We start from the raw sequence: 24,254 nt of genomic DNA on the forward strand, positions 1-24,254 counted from the left end.
TTGGCATGATTTCTAAAAGTTGTTTTATATTTTAAATGCCTCTCTTTAAGCTCTGGATACACAGACCCGCAGTCCAATTTATAATAAAAATTGCTTAGGCTAATGTCTCACGTTGCCTGGGCACTGTGCTAAGTTTTATTTACCCTGACTCGTTTGACTCTCACAGTAACCTTATGAAGTACATACTACTATTATCCACGTTTTACAGATGAATAAGCTGGGGGTTAGAGATATTCCATAGCTTAGCCCAATATCACAAAGAGCAGTTGAAGAAGTAGGACTCAAATGTATGGCCCGATTAACACAAGGTTTGTACTCTGAACTCTACCCGGTAAACTACAGTTCTCAGTTCACAGGAAGTTTTTCCTAACATATTAAAAAATGAGATTTGTGGAATTAAGAGGCTAGAAAGGCAGAAGGCACTTAGGAAACCTGGTGTTTGCAAGTTCATCTCGGCTGGGTTATAGGCAGTCCTGGCCTCAGAGAGAAGCAAAGAGCTCTAGAGGTAACTCTACACTAGATTTACTATGCCATTAGGAGCTACCTCCTCCCTCTCTGATTTGTATATCTGAGACATGTACATAGCTAGGAAACAGAAGTCACTCTAAGGAAAGGATATGGCTCCTGAAAATTCCTACCTTCTTTTCTAGAGGCTGACTCCTTCGAGGTGGAGACAGATCAGAATCAGAAGATTGGACCCTCTGTTTCCTCCTTGGTGGAGACAGGTCAGAATCAGAGCTCCGACGTGTAGGTCTATTTCGTGGAGGTGACAGATCGGAGTCAGAATCTCTGTGCCCTGAATTTTGTTTATGTCGAGGAGGAGAAAGATCTGAATCTGAGGCTTTCCGACTGTCACTTGCATAGGAGGAAGAATCCAACGTGTGACTCAGATGTCTCCTAGGTGAAGAGCTTGTGTGAAACTTCCTATGGCTGGGGGAAGAGTCTAGAAATTAAAAAATGAAGTCTTTAATCCCCTTGGCAGAATCTTAAAAACAGAACTTACCAAGCTAATATTCAATATTCATTCAGTCCTCCTCTAAAGAGCTATCACTCACCTAAACACAAGTGCAAATGACACAGGAGAAGAGCAGAGTCAGGGACAACTTTCAAAACCAACAAGTAGGATGTGGGGATCTATTCCCAAGCTACTAGTGACTGTGACTAGCATGTAAAACCTCAATATACTCACCTATGTCATATTTATCTGAACACAGAATGGGCAAAACAACTTGCACTCAGATTTCAGTGATGTGGCAAAAGTTAAAAAACTACCTAGAATATACCTGGGTGGCTCAGTTGGTTAACCATCTGCCTTCAGCTCAGCAAGGCTCCCTACAATGGGAGAGTCAGGAGAAGTCTCTTTCTTCCTCTCCCTCTGCCCCTCCCCCCCACTCATGCTGGGGCAGGCGCATGCTCTCTCTCAAATAAAATCCTCAAAAAAAAAAAAAAAAAAAAAGAAAGAAAGAAAAGAAAACAAGACCTAGGGACAAAGACTGAGTAAACGAATCTCACTACACAGGCCTGAGTTGTAGACAGAAACATCATAAATCAAGTCCAAAACAGGCAATCTGCAATGGTCTTTAAAAAAAAAAAAAAGTCTTAAAAATATTTATCCCTCTTACTCGGTAAGTCAATTTCTCCTTAGTTTTCTAGGAAACTTATCTAGAAGTACTTACATTTCCAGGAAATCCAACTAAAAGTAGATAAGGAAATAATCCAGAATGGGGAAGTGATTTATGTACAAGGTTCATTTTAAAATTATAAAAGCAAAAATTTAGAAATAACCTAAAATATGCAGCATTAAGGAAATGGTTAAGCACATTTATGTAACAGAACACCAATAAAGATCATACCGACAAAGTGATGTTTTTTATGACACAGGGAAGACAACGTTAAGTGAAAAAAACAGGCAAAATTATACCTACTACATGTATATACTACATAGAAAGGGCTTAACTACATAAAAAGTGCATAGAAAATAGACCATTGGCCACAACACAAAGAGTGAATGGCTCTGAATGACAGAATTTTGTATAACTTTCCTTCTACTTTTTTTTTTTTTTTAAGATTTTATTTATTTGTCAGAGAGAGAGGGAGAGAGAGCAAGCACAGGCAGACAGAATGGCAGGCAGAGACAGAGGGAGAAGCAGGCTCCTGCTGAGCAAGGAGCCCGATGCGGGAGTCGATCCCAGGACGCTGGGATCATGACCTGAGCCGAAGGCAGCTGCTTAACCAACTGAGCCACCCAGGCGTCCCTTTCCTTCTACTTCTTTATGCATCTCTATACACTATGAAATTTCTACATCAGACATATAGTATCTTCTTATGGGGTAGGGAGAAAAAGGAAAAAAAATATAAAAACGTCCTCCTTGACCCTGTAAATTTTAACTCTCCTCAGCCCAACCTCTTCCCACTTCCCTATAGTTTTTAAAACTCCAAAAAATACCATTCTCGTTTCTAAAGACCACAAGTAAGAGGTCCAAAAGAAAGCACCCAGGGGTTCATTCCCTCTTATGGGCAATCAAATGCTTACCTTTAGAATCATGCTTATGAGATTTTGCTTGCTTTTTTCGTGGAGGAGAGACATTGGAGTTATACTCATACTTGCTTTTCTTTGGGAGTGATGCAGGAGATGGTCCCGGCTCCTTCCAATGTGGAGAAGTTTTGCTGGAGGCTCTTTCCGGGGCTTTACTGCTTCTGGTTCTTGCATTATCAGCCAAATCAGGGGAGTCATGGTGGGCCCTCCTGAGCTGCCATGTGTCCAAGGAGTCAAGAGTCCTTCTCGGTTGAGATGTGTCAGGAGAGCTATTTCGGCCCCTTCTGGGAAAAGAGCTATCTGAGGAACTGTGATGGGCCCTCCTAGGAAGAGATGGATCTGGTGTGTCGTGATGGGCTTTCCTAGGAGACACACCTGAAGAGTGACGATGAGGCTTCCTGAGGGGAGAAGGATCCAGAGAAGCACGATGGGCCCTCCTGGGAGGAGATGGGTCTGGGGTGTCGTGACGGACCCTCCTGGGGGGAGATGAATCTGGGGTGTCATGACGGACCCTCCTGGGGGGAGAGGAATCCGGGGTATCGTGACGGACCCTCCTGGGGGGAGAGGAATCTGGGGTGTCGTGACGGACTCTCCTTGGGGGGGATGAATCCGGGGTGTCGTGACGGACCCTCCTGGGGGGAGACGAATCTGGGGTGTCATGACGGACCCTCCTGGGGGGAGAGGAATCTGGGGTGTCGTGACGGACTCTCCTGGGGGGTGATGAATCCGGGGTGTCGTGACGGACCCTCCTGGGGGGAGATGAATCCGGAGTGTCGTGACGGACCCTCCTGGGGGGAGATGAATCCGGGGTGTCGTGACGGAAGTGTCTGTGTGAGGGTAGATCTTCGCTGTGGCCTAAACACAAAGGGCAAAGAGTTACATCCCACAGGTGCTCTATTCACCCCTCGTACTCAAAGTTTCAAAAGATGCCCTGGCAGCACACATGTCAAAACAACTCGGAAATCCCAGGTCTGCCCAGCTCTTTTGCGTAGGGGCAGTCAACCAGCACTCATGAATACCATGAAGATAACCTCTTGTATTTGCCTAATAAGCCATTTAAATGCATTTTTCATATTATACCTTGGGCTGGTACAATATGGTATTATATTATGCCATCAGGGCAGGTATCCCTGTTTCACAGACATGAAAACAGAGGCTCCAAGAAGATGAGTGATTTCTTAAGGAAAGTCACAACCACTAAGATAAGGAGATAGGCTAACACCCTGATCCTCTAGCTGTCGATCCAATGCTATTCTTTTTTTTTTTCCCTAAGATTTTTATTTATTTATTTGACAGAGAGAGATCACAAGTAGGCAGAGAGGCAGGCAGAGAGAGAGGAAGGGAAGCAGGCTCCCTGCTGAGCAGAGAGCCTGATGCGGGGCTCGATCCCAGGACCCAGGGATCATGACCTGAGCCGAAGGCAGCGGCTTAACCCACTGAGCCACCCAGGCGCCCCGATCCAATGCTATTCTTAAAACCATGTCTGTGCAGAACTCCCAGAGGCTCCTACTGATATTCAGACTAGATAACATACAGTTCATATTCATTCTTCTTTCAAAGGGCAAACTAACTAAGCCTGTGCCCCCATCAAAATGAAATACTGTTAACTATTTAATCCACATCCCTATGCTCCTTACTGGGGGGAGATCACCAGATAAAAAGAGGGATCAGCATTTCCTCATCACCTACTACAAGCCAACGGTTTATATAGATTCCCTCACTTAATTCTCACAACAAACCTGAAAGACAAATACTATTATCCTTCATTTTATAGATGAAGAAGTGAATCCTGAGAAAGATTAAGTCAAACTGCCAAAGTCATACTGTTACGATGTGGTAGAGTGGTGGGGGATCCAGTCCAGATCCATCAGACTCCAGAGTCCATGTGCAAACTCTTTTCCTTTTTTTTTTTTTTAAGATTTTATTTATTGGGGCGCCTGGGTGGCTCAGTGGGTTAAGCCGCTGCCTTCGGCTCAGGTCATGATCCCAGGGTCCTGGGATCGAGCCCCGCATCGGGCTCTCTGCTCAGCGGGGAGCCTGCTTCCTCCTCTCTCTCTGACTGCCTCTCTGCCTGCTTGTGATCTCTCTCTGTCAAATAAATAAATAAAATCTTTAAAAAAAAAAAAAAGATTTTATTTATTTATTTGACAGAGAGAGAGAGATCGCAAGTAGGCAGAGAGGCAGGCAGAGAGAGAGGGGGAAGCAGGCTCCCCGCTGAGCAGAGAGCCCGATGCGGGGCTCGATCCCAGGACCCTGGGATCATGACCTGAGCCGAAGGCAGAGGCTTAACCCACTGAGCCACCCAGGAGCCCCGCAAACTTTTAAAATAGGTAGTTCACAAAAGAGTTTGAAACTTCCAGTTTTCAAAGTTATAAGGGAATGAAATGTTTACAGCAACTCAGGACACTGCCAAAATCCAGTTTCTCCTCTCCCTCTACTTCTTGTCATTGAGCTCCATGGCCCCAATACAAACAAACGCTGGGTAGGGCCCAATGAACAACTGCTAAGTGGATGAATTAAACCAAGTCAACTCCTTTACTTTGGGAAACAGCCCTATCTGACTGGAATCACCACTCACAGAAGAGTACTGATATCTGAGGGAGACCCGACACCAAAACTAATCCATGGTATTGATAAATTACGTGATATTTATAAAAAGGAAGTAAGGATCAGAGACCAGTGAGGCTATTTCCAATGACAAACGGGGATGGAGCAGTGAGAGTGAAGAGAAAGAATTATTGGGGGGGGGGGGTTCAGTATCACTTCCTAGACCTATAAATACAGAGACCAGAAGATTCTCTCTGAAAAAAGGACTACAGAAAAGACCAGAAACACAACCACAGGATAAGGCAGAAAAAAGTAAGAGTAAACAAGATTCTGATGAAAGAATATACACTGATAATAAACTTTTTATTCATAAAACATTATAATGTACTGAAAGTTAACTTAAGCAATGGTGATCACTAACCTATAGCCAACTGTCTCTTTGGTTATGCATTTTTTTTCCTTATCAGAACTGTAGGATAATTAACATAAGCAAAATGTGTAACAGAGAAAGAACAAGTCCTGTTTAGGAGTTAATTCTTCTACCCTTCATGTATGAAAAAGGAACACGTGTCGAGAGTAAACTAAAGTTAAATGGCTATTCAGAAGCAAGATCCCCGTTTCATGCCAGGCAGGGGAAAAACCGAGACAAAGCAGAATAGGGCTAGTCTCTGCTCAAACATGACAAGTGCCTTTTATCCAATCCTCAAAAACTCAAAAAATTTTTAAATAGAGAGTTAAATTATTAGCCTAGGGAGAGGGTATAAAGTGGGCAAGAGGAGGATAACGCACAGCAAAATACTAATATCTAAAGGAAGAACAAAGAAAGATTTACTCCTCCAAAGTCCTGCCTATGTACTAAGTGCCCCACTATTTGGGCCTGAGGGGAATGGTTACTGCAAGGTCCCCAAATAAGTCACTTCCTGACTTCAGTAACCCTAATGGCCAAAATAAAAGAGAAAATGGGATACTTGGTCCCTTAGTTCCCATGTCTTGCTACCTGTGAAGAAGTTCTGAATTCTTTTTCACACTATATTTTTCAGGATCAAGGACACACTAAAACAAACTATGCGTTTCTCTAAAAGAAAAGTACAGAGAAGAAAAAAAGGTTTCCCCTATATATGGGAAGTTGAGATTTATCCATTGTTGAAACTAACCTCCCAGAAGCTTCCATTTGGCACTGGAACGAAAGGCTTCCATCTGCTTTACCTCTTCCGGCCGCTCATCCACAAACTCAGCCACCTGTCAGAGTGAGGACACTTATGTTGAGAAAATCCACAGGATCCAGGCAAAGAGCACTGTTGTTTCAAGAACCCAAAGCTACGACCATTCCCATTCCTAATGTACGTGGCAGATGCAAGTCCAAAGCAGCCATAAAAAAACAGGCAGACACATGTAGTGGTCCTCAATTCTGTTTGCCCCTTGAGATATTTATCTGATTGTCCCTGGATAGTTTAATTATAGATCTTTCTCTGACTGATTAATTTTCCTCCAAAGGTGAATTTCTTCATTACAAACCTTCTTTATCAACCTGCCAGGTACACAACTGCTATGGATAAGCTAAAAGCTAAATTCCTTTTACCTTTTTGCTTTTACATTCAGAGTAAAAATACAGGCAAGTTCCCTGTCATGCCTATCACTCATCAAGGGCTTCGGGCTCCTTACAAAGCCTGTTATAGGTAATCACAATCATAGGTTTTCTTAGATCCAACCAAAAGAAGTCACTAAGAAGTACACAGAATCACAGAACCTGTAAGGGATAAAAACACACTTCATATCATTCAAATTCCCAAACAAATATGGAATCTTCTTGTATCCTTGATAAATGATCACTCACCTAGACCCTCCCTTTTATTATCGCACTCAATCCTCAAAACAGCCCTCAAAGAAAGGTTCCACACTGATAAAGAACTTTGACTCAGAGATGTTACGTAGATTTCTCAATGTCACAGCTAGCAAGTGGCAGAACTGAAATCCAAACCCCATCATAATTCACCTCTATTTTTCTGTTCCCATCATTCCTCAGGTAAGCGAGTTTTGAGGTAGGAAAGCACAAGCTTGAATTCAAGCAAGATAAACTGAGATCTAAATCACCAGCTCTGCCACTTAATATTTGTGTAGCCTTTGGCAAATTATTTCCTCTAAAGCTCAATTTCCTCATTTGTGAAAGTAGGACTCAAGGTTCTATGAGGATTCAATGAGATAATTCATGTAAGCTAAAGAGCTTGGTACATGGTAAATGCTCAGTAAACTACACCCGTTACTCCTGTGCTGCCGCCGGTATTGTGCCTGTCCTAATCGTTTTGCCGTTAGTACTGGTGGTGATGATGGCCTTGCAGTGACAAAAATGAATTCAATAATCAAGATCTGTTTTAACCAGTGTAGAGAGCAGTGAGGCTAAAAGCCTCCCTTGTTCAGGTTTTGAGGCAATCATAAGAGCAAAAGACAGTATTACAAAGGAAAATTAATATACTTGATTATATAAAAATTACAATTTTTAAATGTCAAAACCTTATAAGTGAAAAGACAAATAATAAAATATATTTATGACAGTAAAACAAGTAATATGTTCTTACTTATGTAAATATCAAATAAATCAATGAAGAAATTAAAAAGTCCAATTTTCTAAACAATGGAAAAAATCCCCCAAAATTCATAAAATACAAATGCTCGATAAACATATGGAAAAATTATTCACTGTTTCTCAAAGAAACTGGGTGCCACTGTTCACCTGCCAAACCGACACAGGTTCAAACCTATTGTTTTTGTTGTTGTAAATAATTCTCTAGTATTCATGAAGAAATGGGAAAAATGGCATTCTCAAACAACTCTAGGGAGACTACAAAATGGTACTACCTTTTGGAACGTAATATGGGAATACAGCTCAAAAGGACCAGAGTTTCTAACCTATTAATTCCATTTGATAGGAATAAAGAGATAAACAGATTTCCACAATGTTTTCTATATGAGATATTTTTCAAAGCACTGTATTTTAAAACCGAAAACCATCCATACATACAGTAAAAGGACAGGTTAAGTTAATACATATAATGAACTACCATTGCAACCATTAAAAGTCACATCCTCAAAGAATATTTTAAAATCTTACTAATGAAATCACTACATATTACTAAGTGAAAGAGTAAGTTCCAAAACCATATGTTCAGTATGATCCCAATCGTATTTTAAAAATAAATAAAATACAAGCCTGTATAATCTATGAATTAAAGACATACGCATCTAAATGTTAGCAGTTACTACCTCTGGACAGTCAAAGGGAAGTGATTATTGTATTTTTTTCAAAATTTTAAACCTTAAAATTCCCAAATATTCTAAAATAAATATGTATTGCTTTTATAACATTAAAAAAACAAACGTTGTAGGGCGCCTGGGTGGCTCAGTTGGTTGAACGACTGCCTTAGGCTCAGGTCATGATCCCGGACTTCCAGGATCGAGTCCCACATCAGGCTCCCAGCTCCTTGGGGAGTCTGCTTCTCCCTCTGACCTTCTCCTCTCTCATGCTCTCTCTCACTCATTCTCTCTCAAATAAATAAATAAATAAATAAAATTTAAAAAAAAAAAAAGAATTAAAAAAAATGTTGTAAACATTAATTAAGTGACTGGATCTGACTCAAATTAATTGGCCCCTTAGGATCATTATTTCCCTTCTTCCTTTTTTTTTTTAAAGGATTTTATTTATTTATTTGAGAGACAGTGAGCAAAACAGACAGCACATGAGCAGGGGCAGAGGGAGAGGAAGAGAGATATGTGGACTCCCCTGCTCAGCAGGAAGCCCTACGTGACAGGGAGTCCTAGGTGGGGCTCAGATCCCAGAACCTTGGGAGTCATGACCTGAGCCAAAAGCAGACACTTAACTGATTCAGCCACCCAGGCACCACCCCCTCTCCCACCTGCCCTTTTTTTCAAGTAATCTTTAAACCCAACGTGGGACTCAAATTCACAACTCCAAGGTCAAGAGCAGCACGTTCCACCGACTTAGCCAGCCAGGTGCCCCACTATTTGATATGAACCTTCTCTTAAAAGATGTATTACAGAATATGCTGGGAATTAACACTGAATATACTCATCTGGAATTCATTTTTTTTACAACCTTTTAGTGCAATACAGCCTATCAACAGCTCTCCTTTTCACCGTGTTTCTCAGCAAGGTTTCCATGATGGAACCAATCCAAGATTATTTGCCTATGCTTTTGCCCACTTAGTTCTTACTGGTCCTTCAAAACTCAAGGTATTTACATCCTTCCTAGAATTTCCCAGTGAGGGGCACCTGGGTGGCTCAGTGGGCTCCAGTCATGATGCCATGGTCCTGGGATGGAGCCCCAGGTCATAGGGCTCCCGGCTCACCTGGGAGTCTGTTCTCCCTCTCCCTTTGCAATCCTTCCAACTTGTGTGTGTGTGTGTGTGTGTGTCTGTGTGTGTATGTGTTTTCTCTCTCAAATAAATAAAATCTTTAAAAAAATTTCCTAGTGGGGGGCACCTGGGTGGCTCAGTGGGTTAAAGCCTCTGCCTTCGGCTCAGGTCATGGTCCCAGTGTCCTGGGATCGGGCCCCACATCGGGCTCTCTGCTCTGCAGGGAGCCTGCTTCCACCTATCTCTCTGTCTGCCTCTCTGCCTACTTGTAATCTCTGTCTGTCAAATAAATAAATAAAATCTTTAAAAAAAAAAAAAATTTCCTAGTGGAATTAAAAAATGTGTTACTCCAGTGCTCTAACAGTACTCGGTGCATATGTGAAATGTCTCTCCACTATTTATCACATTGTTGAAATCTGAAATTCAGTCTCCCATCTAGGGTATGGTCTCTAAAGTCCAGACACTCGATTTTATTAACTTACCTATCTTCAGTACTTAAGCAAAAGTATACAATTTTAAACCAGCTGAATCAATGAACAAAAGGAACAAATAAAAAATTTCCTTTAATTGAACCTGAACATTGTTTTTAAGGTACATTTCAATAAACCGAACCATGGCTAACTATTAAACATTACAATTACAAGTCCTGCCTCTCTGTGATTAGTTCCCATTTCTAGGCTAATGAGGCCCTGCATAAACAAAGAAAACAGTCTACAGGCATCATCAAAGAAGACTACTTTAAAACAGCTCTTTGAAAAGTGTCAATCTCTTTTCTGCCCTCAGCATATATACATATATATATAAATCTACCCTGTACTGGAATCAAGGTTGAGAAGTCCTCACAGCCTCAAAAGATACATACCACAGGCAAATCTCCATCATCATCATCCTCCTCCTTTTCCGCTTTAGTGGTGGAAATAGATGTCCAGCTCACATCATCATCCACAATCCTCATTCTACATGTGAAAAATAAAAGATCAAAAAGGAAGAATCATTCTTGGAAAAAGCCTACAAACACTTATCTATGGATTTTAGGATAAAGTTCAAAATCCTACAAGATTCTACAAGGTCCAGTCTTTGCCTATATGGCCAACTTCACTTTGTACCACTGTCTCCATAGTTTACTACCTTGCTGGTCATCTTTTGGTGTCTGGAATGAGCCAAATTTCTTCCCACATCAGTTTTCACATATTCAGTTCCTTCCCTCTGCCTGACCTACTCTCCTTTCTTTAATGGGAAACTCTTAAGATTCTTAAAGAGTCCTAACTTACATTTAATTTCCTTGAGCTTCTCATATAGTTGTATAATTAGATCTTTAAAGCCTGTCTGCCCACAACTATATGATTTATTTTCTTTGTGAATAATGAAATGAAATGAAATTTCATTGATACTTTCATTGAAAGTATCCCATGGATGCATAACGGGTTGAGGGAAGAAGAGAAGCACCTGAATAGGACTGCCTTCTCATTCACAGTGATATCCTCAACACCCTGAAATAACTGGCATAGAAGTACGTATTCAATAAATGTTTGTTAGACAAACTACAGACGAGTCCAAATAATTAACAATGACTGCCATGATGTGAACATTCAATTTGAAAAGCCATGATCACTTTATACACCTCGAATCATAGTCATAAAGTGATATGACTATTACTCTCATTTTAAAGACGTGTCAACAGTCTTAACGAGATGAAATATCCCGCCCAAGCCACAGAGCCCACAAAGTGGCACAGCTAGGACTCAAACTCTGACCAGCATTACTCCAAAGCTCAAGCTCTTTTCACTACATGGCACTGTCTCCAAAGAATTTACACAAGTCAGAAGGGCAGGAAGACAGAAAGCAAGAAGAGGCAAGAACCAAACCAGGAAAGGGAATGGCTCCGTTCTTTGGAACTGGGGGTATTGGTTCCCTAGAGCTGCCTAACAAACTATCACAACCTGGGGGGCTTAAAGCAACAGAAATGTATTCTCTCACAGTTCTAGAGGCTTGAAGTCTGAAATCAAGATGTGTGCAAGGCAATGCCCGCTGGCAAGGCTCCAGGGGAGGATATTTCCTTGACTCGTCCAACTTCTGGCAGTCCCAGCCATAGTCTGGCTAGTGGCAGGGGAAATCCAGTCCAGTCTCGGACTCCATCTTCACATAGCGGTTCTCCCCCATGCCTGTGTTCAAATTTCCCTCTTCTTAAAAGGACACCAGTCACACTGGATTAAGCGCCCATCCTAACCCACCGTGACCTCATCTTAACTAATTATATCTGCAAAGGCACTATTTCCAAAGAAAGTCACGTTCTGACGTTCTGGGTGGACAGGAATGGGGGCGGGGGCACCCTTCAACCCAGCACACTGAGCTACAAAGTTCTCATTTGAAAAATGGGGATAATAACAACACCAACTTCGTGGTAGTATTCCGAAGCTTAAAACGTCTAAAATACTTAGAACGGCATCTGGTACATAACAAGAACTACAAATGCTGGTGGTGGTTGTTAACAGCACCACTAGGAAGAGTAACAGGAAGTAAGCATAGTTCTCGGACTCAGGACCACAGCCCCTGGGATTGCTGAACCCCACAGAGAGGTCCTGGGCCCTAAATATCCAGACGGGGAGGCTCTGGGTGAGCTCCACCATCATTGTCAGGGCACGACATTCATTTTCAACGGGAGAGGACGGAACGCTCCAAAGGCGGGGAAAGTTGGAGCCGTCTTGAGAAAGGGAAGATACCCCCCAGGGGCGCGCGGCGCCAGAGCCGGGCTCCGGAGGTGCCGCTCAGGAGCCTGGCGGGCGGCGCGCAGAGAGGAAGCGCCGGCCGAGGTTCGAGCTGTGGGGAAACAGGGGCGGCCAGCCGCCACAGGCCCGGCCCCGCCAGAACCAACTCACCCCTTGCCGCCAGCCCCGCCAGGCTTCGGCCGCTTTCTGCGACGCTTGCGACCGGAATCAGGGCCCCCATCGACGCCGGCACCTGCCCCAGACAAGTAACGTTTCAGATACTCGGCCTTGGAGAGCGGCGGAGCTGCCGCCATGGCAGCGGCGAGGGCGGGGAGACGGCTCGGCGCTGGGGACAAAATTCTTGAACGCGAAACGCACGGAGGGACGCGAGGGGGCGGGGCCGCGACCGGAAGTGGTGAAGAGTGATGGGAACTGACCGGGGTGACAGGTGAGCGCCCTGGCCGACTCGCGAGAAATGCGCGTTATGTCCCGCGCCCACTCCGCCTCGGTCGACCGACCCGACCACGTTTTCTGGTTGTTCATCTATTTGCCCCTTCAACATGATGCAGCTCCAGAAGGACCACAGTGTCAAGATCGTGGGCTGTGGAGTGAGTGGCAATGTAGCTAAGCTTGAGTCCAGGCTCCAAAACTTCCTACCTGCAGGACCTTGCACAAGTTATTTAACAAACTGGGTAATATTATGGTGACCTAACTCAGTGGCTGCGAAGAATGAGATTACTTGTACCACGTGAAGTGTTCAAAACAGTGTCTGACACACGTATATATACCAGTTATTTGTATTAGTATGTATTTTGGTTGGGGGGTAGAAACTGCTCTAATAGGCTAAGTACCATTCAAGAGAGGAAATCAGGAATGCCAAACCCAATGTAATTACTATGAAAAAATACGGTTTCTAACCTGTGAACTTCCCCACGTTTGATAGAATAGGTAGCCCCTAGCTACCTCCTGCCTAGGACCTTTCCAGTGAAAAGGACCTGGCTCTGTTTTCAAAAAACCAGGAAGGTAGAGAGGTTGAATTCTAAATTCGCAAGTTTTAGAGAGGGGGTGGGAGGCGGAGGGCAGAGACACTACTTTTCTTTTTGTGAGCGTGCAGTTGTACGTGAATTACCTCATTTAACTCTTAAAGTTCTCAAGCGGTTTTATTATCATGTTTTACAGGTGAGAAAACCAAAGCTTGAAGAGGTTAAGGAAGCTGCCCAACTTCACAAAGCCAAAACATGATCCCAGGAAGCAAAGGCCAGCAAAGTGAGGTGCAAGAGGTAAATCCAAAGTTTGTCAAATAAAATGTCAGATCGAATATGTCCTTTATCTCAACGTGTTAAATTTTTGCCACTGTTTGAAAGCATTTTTGTCAAGAAGGCTGTTATACTTTATAAATGCTCAGAATTTAGGCTCTGTGCTCAAAAACTATATATATATATATCTATATATATATATACATACACACACAGGTGTGGACATCACAGCCCTGACCCATGAACTTTTAACCCCCGGGTTATCCTGACTGGTCCAGCTCAGGCCCAAGAAGGAAAGCAGACTGGGTTGGGTCTCTGAGAGCTTGTGGTTCAATGAACTGATAACAGGGCTTCACTAGCTGGAGGGCCCCACAGGTCCCCCAGACACAACCCTGTGTTGGCTTCTAGGCCACTTTGTTGACTCTCCAACAACTCCAAAGCCCTGCCTCTACTACCCTGCTATCAGCAGGCATGTGAAAACCTCATCTTTCTGCTCCAGTGAACGTTACTAGAACTCTCTCAGCCCCCATCAGCCTATGTCCTGCCCATCTGTCTGGAGTTCCACCACTCCCCTTTCGAATCAACACCCAGCCTTGGCCTGACAAGACCCAAACTCCGATCCCAACTCTGCTTGCCTCAGAGGGCAGCTGAACAAGATCAAATGAATTTATGCCCAGGGGCACTATCTGAGCTTTGCCCTCTGTTTGTCAGCTGCATCTAATAAAGCAAATGCAGGAACTATGGATCTGTCCTGAAAAGTTCACTTTAAATTCCATGAACACAGGGCTTTATTTTGTTCAGTTCTGTAGTGTACCTGGCACAAAGTGAGCACACAAGTATCTACTGAAGGAATGAATGAAATGCCAGCTCCACTCCCCAAACGGACTACACCAGGGAAAATTTATTCAAGAGGCTGAATTCTACCAGCATGGTATCAAATAAGGACGAGTGAATGCAGAGCCCAGTCCTATTGGAAAGCCATCACTTTAATGAGAGCTTTTACCCCGTGCTGGACTCCCTCCCCTCAGAAGACTCTTTTCCTGTGTAAAGCCAGTATTTTATATTCCCCAGCCAACTCCCAAACTCCAGATGTAGCTGTCTTCCGTCTTCAGAGTTCCAACCCTAGACAGAGCATTATGTGGAGGGAGGGTAAAGAGCTGGTAGGAAAAAAAAGGATAATGACGTGCCCCATGGTTCATTTCTGGGTTTCTTCCCAGGCCAATTCAGAACCTCCAAGATACAGTCAAGTAAAGCAACAGGCTTGCACTTCCGTCACAAACTGCTCACAAAACTGCCCATATCTCTCAGACCAGGTGTCCTCCCCACATGCGGGCTACGGACACCCCCCAGCCTTTCCCTATAGCAATAAATAACCCTTCGGTCTGAGCAGCACGGGAGGCTGGCTCGGGAACTACCCGTCGCTACCGCTGTGGGGCCAGGCCTGTGTCATAGCCCTCTGTCTTCATGTCATTGAGCCCTAGCTCCTCGTTTTGGGCAAATGTGCGCTCATAATGCTCCACCTTCATTTGAGGATCATCTTCAGGCGCATACACATTCTGCAAGGCCAAGGACAGTCAGTCAGTGCCTGTGCCACCTAGCTACCTGCTCCCCCACTACTGCTACCAGGTGGCTTCCAACACCCACTTTCCGAAGACCTTAATGTTTTTTTATTCTAAAGGCCTCCAATTCCCCATAGTTAGGCTCAACTAGCAAGCAGCAAGAGCCCAACAGAGTCCCCGGAAAGGGACCGTCCAGCCCTAGGCAGAATTAGGGAACAGTCTGCCTAAAAAACTTTCTATCTGCACCTTCTTATCATAGTCTTAATCGTAGAGAAACCTCCAACAGTTCTGCCTGACCAATAATTACTGCTCAATCAATGTTCGAAGTTATTATAAATCACCAGAGTATCTCCCCAGTCATCTGAAAGCCTCTCCAGTTTCCTGTTCCAGCTTCTGGGCAAGGCACCGTTTCCCCCCACTTCACAATTAGGTTTTCTAAATGACAACTCCACTGCTGGGGACAAGAGATGGACTAGAGGGAGGAAGAGTCTAGGAGTATCTTTTCCCCCTCTCGGCACACAATTACAATCCCTCCCATCTCCCCCTCTATTTTCTTATTCTTCAAATTCTAAGGTTTCTTGATAAAGAGCAGTTCATTCAAAATCAAGTCTCCAGTTTCTGGAGAAATAATACATATTCCAACAAAGTCAGAAAATGTATCTCCGTGCCCTATCAGGGAGGGTATTCTGTACCTGGAAGTAGCTGTTTCCTGCTGGATCATTCATAATAAAGTGGGCCTTCATGTCACCCTGAAGGATCTAAAGGAGGGAGAATACAGCACATCAATTTTACATAGCTCCTGGTAGGAAGGGGCTGTGTCTGCCAGACAAGAACCAACCCAGTTTACATGGCAGAAAGCCCAAGTTTCAGAAACTGCTGACATAAGGTACCTCCTGATGAAGTGAAGTAGAGAAGACCTAAAATAAGGACTGTAGGAAGCCTACTGAAGCAGCACTCTGACATCCCCACCTCCTCTCCCATTCCACACAGGCCAACCACTGCCCTTCCCCAACCTCGGCAGAAATCTGCAGGAGTCCGTGGAGAAGCTGCCACCACCGCTGGCTAAGGCCGAGGGGACACCAGCCCCGCTGAAGGTGCTGGAAAAGGCAGCACGGACAAGCGGTTAAGTGAACGTGTTGTCATTGTAAACAGATAGACACACCCAGCTCTCTGCCCACACTCAGCTCTCAGAACACTGGCAGCCAAGTCCTCCTTCTCAGGCCAGGAAACAGAACACCCGCTGATGGGAATCTGGGCAGCCCAAGAAGAAAAACCTAACATCTCTGGCACTGGGGTTACCTCCACAAAATGGCGTGGCTAAATTGCCCTACAGGGAGCTCAACGTGAATAGGATTCAGCTCCACTCCTGTGTTTCAGTCCTCTACTTTTAAAACGACAATCCATGACTATCAGACACGTGAGCAAAGCCCCCCAACTTCTCTGTGTCTGAAAGAAAGTTAAATGGAAAAATAAAAACAAGCGAAAAAAAAGGCAACTTAAAAGGGAAATGGAAACTATGCAAGGAAAATAAAACATCAAAAAAAGAAAAACCAACATTAACATTCTCAAAAGGAAAGAAAAAAATACCACATCCTTAAAACAACAGGATGCTGAGGCAAAGGAATGAGGGAGAGTATTCAAAGACCAAAAAAAAAAAAAAAAAAAAAGGCTCTGGGAAAACAAGTCAGTGGAAATGAAAAACCTAAGTGAAGCTACTAGAGATAAGGCTCTAACAACATAATGGAGAAAACCGAGAAAGAGGACATGGGGAACACCCAACACACTGGTTAGACGTTCAGAAGGAGACAGGACAGGGTAGGGGTAGGCGGCCTCTTGCTCACTGGCACCCCAGAACCACAAGTACTGAAGGGCCAGAGTCATCTCACCTGGTCTAACTTCCGGCTAAACTCCTGCAGTTTCTCCATCTGGCCAGGATTGGAACTGTCACCCAGTGTGAAAGGGTTCTTGGTCACCTGCAATAAACAGCATCGGAACTGCTAGGACACTAGCTGTTTCTTGGGTTTGACCATAAAGCTGGTGTGGAACAGCAGGAGGGTGCCCAGCCAGGGAAGCTCAGTCGCCACGCCAGCTTCCTGACCTAAGCAGCCACTGCGAAGAGCACAGACATTAATCTGCCAAGATGACAACTGGAGATATAAACAAAAACTATAAAAATGTCCTTCCAGGGGACCTCTAGTTCTCATTTGAAGAAATGCAAAGTAAAGTGTAATTTACAATGACAAAATGCCTGACAACTGGGAATCAATAAAGTGAAATGATTCAAGAAAATAAATATATGGGCTAAGTCAACACACAAATATATGCGCTGGGGAGCTTCAGGTGCTGGAAGGACCCTCCTCCCCTCATTTTACAGTGAAATAAGTGACTTACCCAAAACCACAAAGTATCTACATTGTCCCAGAGGGAGGACTGGGAGTTTCCATTCAGAATTTCCCATAGATTTATCTTCACAATCTGAAATACTATTTAAGTCTCTCAAATTAGCTTTAAGGCAAAGAAACCCCTAGTTAACAGCTACAAAAACTAGGACGTGAGGCCTTCTAGCCCCTTCCCCACAGCCACGTTGCTGGATCAACCGTGCCCTATACTCGGCGACTCACCAGCTCCTGGATGTCTTTCAGTATCCCCTCCAATGTGGTGAACTTGCCCCCCAGGACGGCCATTCCCAGTTCAAATTCCAGCTCCGGGATTTCCACACTACACGTCTCAGACTGGGAGATGAGAGAGCAAATTGGGCTTTAGATCAGGAGCCTCTTCGAGAAGGCTACTCAGAGTTTTCATGCCAACTTAATACCACCACTGACTGTTTTGGGGGAAAGCTGCCCCAGTCTTCTCGGACTCTCCAACTAAAGCTAGACTCATTCCTATCCACGTTTACCGCAGAAATGGAACCGACCTAATAAAGGGACATTCTGAGTCATGGCTCCAAGCTGGCAGGCATCCTGTCATTAGAGGCCTGAGACAAGGGCCCTTACAGCCACTGGAGGCAAAAAGACGCCAAATCATCAGAGTATTTATGGGTGACCTTCGAAATGTGTCCTTCCTACCACGGATTAATTCTGCTGAGGGATCCTGAAACCCAGAGAAGGAAGGAGGCACCCCACAACCCCAGCATAGAATTTTACAAAGACAACTTCCTCTAGATAGAGACAGCCCCTGTGAGGAAGACAGACACTTTCCCAAGCAGGGTGTTACCTTGAGCACATCTCTGGTCAGATCTAAGGGATCTGTGATATGGAAGATGATCTTGGTGCCCAAGGGCTCTACCGCTCCTCCAGATTTCACCTGCACAGACAACAGTAGTCAGGAACAGCAGCAGAGAGGATTCTAATCCTCACCCATGTCAGGGAGCCCTCAGAGGACTGGCTTACACTTCCAATCATGCCCCCTACCAGCTACCAAGGACAGAGCCTTCTAAACCAACAGCGGCAGCAGTCACCCAAACCAGAAACACCAAGAGCTGGCCAAGAGCCTATCAAATTGCCAACAAACTCTGCACCTGCCTCTTTTAAAAAACTGACTCTTGGGGCGCCTGGGTGGCTCAGTGGGTTAAGCTGCTGCCTTCGGCTCGGGTCATGATCTCAGGGTCCTGGGATCGAGTCCCCCATCGGGCTCTCTGCTCATCGGGGAGCCTGCTTCCCTTCCTCTCTCTCTGCCTGCCTCTCTGCCTACTTGTGATCTCTGTCTGTCAAATAAATAAATAAAATCTTTAAAAAAAAAAAAAAAAACTGACTCTTGAAGCCGAAAGGGACTTTCAAATACTCCCAAAATGTGGATGCACCTTGTAATATTTTGGGTTCAGTATTTAAAGAGCTTATGCTTGGATACGCTTGGGGAAAGGTAATTTACAACCCTCCATTCTATTTTCAGAGAGATCCAGAAAGTTTTTTACTAGAGTCAGAATCTGCATTCCCCCTACTTCCAGTCCTCTGAGAGATGAGTCAGAGTCTCTCCAAAAGGGGGGGGGGGGCACCTACCTCTTCCATATTATCAATCTTTAATGTCTTAAATGAGTTATGGTATTTCTAATTTTATTTCACTAATTCCCAGTTCCTTTAAGGGCTCCTCACCCTACACTACGTCCAAGAGAAAAACCCAGCTTCCTTCCACCTCATCCCAAAGCAGCTTTAGGAAGGATCAAAGTTAAACAGGGTTTACCCTCACCTTAATCATCTTCCCAAACAATGGAGCCTACCCACCTCGTTGGTCCGATGGCCGCAGTTCTCACAGTTGGTAGCCATGATGATAACCTCCTTAAAGTGGGGGATTTCTGGAAGATGGAGGTAAGGAATCTGCTTCCAGGAGAGCAAGACCACCTTCTAGAGAAGATCAAACCCAAACCCTAAAAACATAGTTGCCAGTCCTAGGAACATAGGAAAGAAATCATAAGCAGCAGCCTAACTCAGTCCTCCAGAAGAGGGCAAGGTTGCAATCCATGGCAACACAGGATTCTAGAAACCAGAGCCTAATTCTCTCTTTGAACCCAAAAGCCAAGGTACACTGTTTCATCAAAGGCAACACCTTCCTCATCGCTGTGCCTTCCCTGAAGGAAGTACCCCCAGCTAATCTTCGTGCCCAAGTCAGATGAAGAGCAACCCAGATGCTTGACAAAAGATACGAACTAGCTTCATGTTGGTCCGAGCCGGAGCATTGCATTCTGGACAGTTTGTGTTGAACTGCAGCACCTGGAACACAACATGGGGCCGTAGCGTGAGCCCTGCTCAGGCTCCAGACTTCAGTTGGCATGCTGGTGGCTGCCATGTTGGTCGCGAGGAAGGGAGACCGAGTGGCATCAGTGTCCACCCACAGCCCTGCTCCTTCCTCCACAGCAGCCAACGGACTCACTTCGTTTCTGAGATCCTCCTCTTCTGGCTTCTCTTCTGGTGGCGCCTCAGCCTAGCACAGCAGAAATACAAATCACACGTTGGCACAAATACCTCGGCCTCCCCACCAGCCTGCCTTGGAGTGAGACAGAAGACTCTGGTTTGCTTATGTCAGCTGCCACCTCGTGGGTTTAACAGAGAGAGCAGGAAGCAAAGCCCCAATCCAGGGAAGAACAGAACTTAAGATCACAGCCACTGCCAACTTTTACTGTAAAGTTTATCCTAAGTCTTGACAGGAGCCAGAAAAGATGCATAAAATGTCCAGATAGGATAGATAGGATACACAGGGCAGCAACGACAAAGTAAGATTCCACTGATTCCAAGCGATCCAGAAAGCAAGATAATGCCAGAGCATTCTTCTGGCTTCTTTAGGCTACTTACCTGGAGCCCCAGCATTTCTTCCTGCTGTGGAGTCCGACTATAGTGCGTGACCACGAGGGCATGATCTTTCTGGGGAGCATGGGGGTTTTCCACAAAGCTGTTCCCTGAGGGATCATCAATGATCTGACAGATGGGGGCAGAGGGAGTAATTACAACAAGAAATCACATATGATCCTCTGCCTACCACCAGACCTCTTGGGCACCAGTGGAAAAAACCCAGACAGTCTTAAGGGTCTCTCCCCGCCTAAATCTAGCACCTAGAGTTCCTCCATACTCACCAGAGTGAAAGGAGAGGCCACTTGCTTTAGCTCTTTCAGTTTGACAATGAACTCATCAATTCTTTTAGCTACAGCTTCTTCTTTTGCCTGATAGGGAAAGATAGTAAACAGATAGTCATGGGGCTCCCCAGCCCTCATGACAGACTTTATGCCCCTACTCCCTGTCACATCCATGTCACTTCCATCAGGAAGTCACCACCTGCCTCAGAGTAAGTAGGAACAGAGAGACTCAGACTTCACAGTAAGATACAGCAAGGAAGTCTGAAGTTTATAGGTTGTGCCAAATGAGCTTCATTTTTCTCACCATCCAACCATTTGGGCCAGGCTCTCATGCCAGTTTAGAGATACAACAGTAAACACACCAGAGTCCTCTCATGGGACTCCCCAGCCAGTTAGGAAGACCGATGACTACATATGCGACTATATTACTCCTGTCATAGTAAATATATGGTACAATGGAAGACTCAGGAAGTACAGATAAATCCCAGGGGATTAGGAAAGGCTCTTCAGAGGTAATGTCACACTGCCTGTCTGAGAGAAGGTCTGAACATACACTGGGGAAAGAGAAGTGGAAAGGATGGGAGAGAAAACATGGGCAACATCCTGGCAGCGACAGCATCCCTGCTGTGTCCTCCAAACGTTCTCCAACACTGTCTGAGACAGTTCAGCTACACAGGAAGCTGAACACTCTATTCAAACATAGACTGGTCATTATGCCTTGAGCTGCTGCCATCAGAAAATCCCAGCTCACCCTTCGGGCAGGCTGATCCTGCTCCAGGCCAGAGATTGCACGGCTGATCAGTCCTTCGACAGTGGTCAGAGCTAGTGAATAAGAACAAAAGACACGTGAGTCTTGACTATGCCATCAAGTGCCCATATGACTGAGCAATTCACTTGGAACTCCCTGGGCTTTGATTTCAACTATAAAGTGAGGAGGCCTAGAACAAGGTTCCATTCATCTCTAATAACAGTGATGCTAAGACTCTCTAATGAACACATGACAGCCTTACTAACACAATCTACTTTCTCAAGCTGTTTTATCTAAGCTTCCGTTTATGTTGAACCAAGGAAGGTCTCAGTGATAACCTGGCCAAACACCAGCCACCAGACCTGACACCTGGGTTTTTGCAAAAAAGTAGGACTGCAGCGGGGCATGAACAACCCAAACAGCCTGACCTTATACCTACCTCCCTTCTGACTGAAGGCAGGAATTTCAAAATCCAGCTCCGGGATCCTTGTGGTGGCAGAGTCCGTTTTCACCACTTCTCTGTTCATGTCCTGGGCAGAGAGAAAAACTTTCAGTCCAGAGAGGTCAGCAGTACAGACCGCAGCGCAGCAGTTTCTTCCTGTCTCCAGTCCCGGGTCCAGACTACTCCTGCGGAACAGTACGCCATGAAGCCAGCTGCCCAAATGGTTTGAGTACTACGGAGAACAAGTACCATCTGATTCCCTCCGACAAAATGTAATTACAAAGCATTTTCACAAGCTTTTATTTCACCTGAGCATCTGACAGCACTAAATGCACTTTAGGAAGGAGGAAACTGAGGCTTGGGCACACCGCAGGATTTACTCAAGGTCGCAGGATAGCTCTGACTTCAGTCCCCAAGCCTTCTACAGGACACCAGACTGTTCTGGGGCCCTCTCACCTCCTGGGCCCTGACGGTCAAAGTGTAGCGCACTCCCTGATCCTGGATCCTGCCGGCCGACTGGATCTCGGTGTTGTTCCAGCCACAGTGCTCGCAGGAAAAGGAGCTCACGATTATTTCTCTGAAGAAAGGGATCTTGGTGAGCAGGAGGCGCGTCGTGCCCTGGGGAAGCAGAAAAGCAGCTAGGAAGAACCAGTGAAGCCCCAGTTCCCCGTCTACCGACTCCGGGGCGTGCCTCGCCTCCGGGTCCCCAGCTGGGCCCACCTGGCCGGGTCGCCAACCCCACCAACCCCTCCCCGCTTCAGCCCAACCTCCCGCCGCCCCGCGCCGAGCCCCCGCCTTACATTGCGGTAACAGTTCATACAGAGCGACTCGATCTCGGTGGGCTGCTGCTCCTCGTCCTCAGCGCTGATAGGCCGGAACAAGTGCTCGGGGGCTGGAGCCCGGGCCGGGGCGGGCGAGGGAGCGACAGCAGCCGCGGGTGGCCCGGGCTCCACAGCCCCGCTGACGGCCATGGCCACCATGCGCAGAGCAGGCCTCCACTTCCGGCTTCCGCTCCCCTCCGGCCCCACCCCTTCCTCCGACGCTTCCGTGAGCTGCCGCCCCGCCCTTTCTTAAAGAGGCCGCAGACTCTGGGCCCTGGGGACTGCGATGGACAAGGTTTCTGCATTGCTGGGATTCTGTGATCCAGACTTCCAAAGCGAGCCTGATTCACGCTTTGCCTCGACCCCAGTTCAGGCGTTACTTCCCCCAGGACGTCCTCTCAGACCCAGGGCACTGTTTCGCTCCTTCGCAATAGCTCCATTCTCCAGGGTTTTAACCATCTGTCCATAAATCTGACTACAGGAGACGATGGCAAGGGGCTTGGCTTGTCCCTCGGTATCCCTGAGGAGGTGGGCTCCGCACCTGGCTCAGGCTCCCATCCACTGTTGGGCCAGACGTTGCTTCGGCTTTTGATTCCCCTCCCTCAGTCCCTCAAGCATTCTTTCCTTTTCTGTTCTCACTCATTTCTGCCCTCCTAAACACGTGTCCAAATTCCAGCCTTAAATACGCAGTCCTCATTTTTACTCCCACCCCAACATCCCCAGCACATCAAACCCCAGCTGACTCACCCCTCAGTTTCCTAACAACAAGAAAAACACCTCTTTTTGTGGTTAAACTTTCCTTTCCGGTATCTCCTTTCCTTGGGCACCTCTCACCCAGTTCTGGTGCTAAATCCAGGGTGTCAGGGAAGAGGTCCAGCCTGCAGGCACAATCAGGCCAGATTCAAATGGGGTGCTGAGAACCCTGTGCAGGGCAGGCTGTGAGCAGAGGAAAGGGTGCTGGACAGGACCTTCCAAAGGCGCTGGACAGGGTGCATTTATCCTTTCCTCTTCCACTCCACTTCACCCATCCCCGATTTCACAGTTCCCAGGGGGATCTATGAGGACCTTTATTGTCCCCAAATGAGTTTGTACATGGAGAATTGGGGAGTTTAAGATTTGGAGTTCTCAAGAAGAGGGTCAGTCATAAGAGGGCCATTCAAAATATGGAACCACAGGAACAAAGGAGACAGGCCACCTCAAGAGCCTGCACTTCATACACACTGTCCTATGGGAAGGTGGGTGAGCAATGCAGGTGCAGAGGAAGGGTTTCTAAGCCAGGCCCACACTCAGGCATGGCAGACAGCTGTCATCTAAGGCAGAGTCTGTCCAGAGTCAGGACCCTCTGGCAGACCTGGACTGGGAGAGAGTCCCTGAGACAGAGCGTTGAGGGATTGGAATGAGTGGTGGGTGTGCTTTGGGGAATAGTGTTGAGGTCACTGCTTTCAGACATGGCTCAAATAAGAGTCACACCAGGCAAGTAAGCTTCCACCATATGCCTCTATTTCATGAATCAGAAGTCTAGGCTTCAGCCTGGAAGTCAGAAGTGAGGGGCCCCAGATGGAGAGGACACACGGTATGCTTCCCCTACCCCGAGGCTTTAAGAAGCCCCCACAGGGGGCGCCTGGGTGGCTCAGTGGGTTAAGCCGCTGCCTTCGGCTCGGGTCATGATCTCAGGATCCTGGGATCGAGTCCCGCATCGGGCTCTCTGCT

General features: G+C 45.9%; 2 protein-coding genes across 2 annotated transcripts in view; both read right to left on the minus strand.

Annotated features, from left to right (window-relative positions):
• BUD13 (BUD13 homolog) overlaps positions 1 to 12,530 on the minus strand; it is a 28,084-nt gene extending 15,554 nt beyond the window's left edge. Inside the window, exons 1-5 of the mRNA XM_047691709.1 lie at positions 12,327 to 12,530; positions 10,313 to 10,406; positions 6,238 to 6,322; positions 2,534 to 3,391; positions 639 to 943 (exon numbers count right to left, since the gene is read on the minus strand). Coding sequence (XP_047547665.1) covers positions 639 to 943; positions 2,534 to 3,391; positions 6,238 to 6,322; positions 10,313 to 10,406; positions 12,327 to 12,469 — 1,485 coding nt within the window. The 5' untranslated portion in view covers positions 12,470 to 12,530. The remainder of the gene's footprint in view (positions 1 to 638; positions 944 to 2,533; positions 3,392 to 6,237; positions 6,323 to 10,312; positions 10,407 to 12,326) is intronic.
• A 1,846-nt stretch (positions 12,531 to 14,376) lies between these two features.
• ZPR1 (ZPR1 zinc finger) lies at positions 14,377 to 22,734 on the minus strand. The gene is made up of 14 exons (XM_047691710.1): positions 22,524 to 22,734; positions 22,180 to 22,341; positions 21,721 to 21,811; positions 21,285 to 21,355; positions 20,534 to 20,620; positions 20,256 to 20,378; positions 19,837 to 19,887; positions 19,610 to 19,676; positions 19,191 to 19,261; positions 18,187 to 18,276; positions 17,592 to 17,702; positions 16,857 to 16,943; positions 15,663 to 15,728; positions 14,377 to 14,967 (listed from the first exon to the last, which is right to left on the minus strand). The coding sequence occupies exons 1-14, from the start codon at positions 22,701 to 22,703 to the stop codon at positions 14,833 to 14,835; spliced, it is 1,392 nt and encodes a 463-aa protein (XP_047547666.1). The 5' UTR covers positions 22,704 to 22,734; the 3' UTR covers positions 14,377 to 14,832.
• Positions 22,735 to 24,254: the final 1,520 nt, after the last annotated feature.

This window comes from Lutra lutra, chromosome 10 (assembly GCF_902655055.1).
Source record: "Lutra lutra chromosome 10, mLutLut1.2, whole genome shotgun sequence".
Taxonomy (NCBI): Eukaryota; Metazoa; Chordata; class Mammalia; order Carnivora; family Mustelidae; genus Lutra; species Lutra lutra.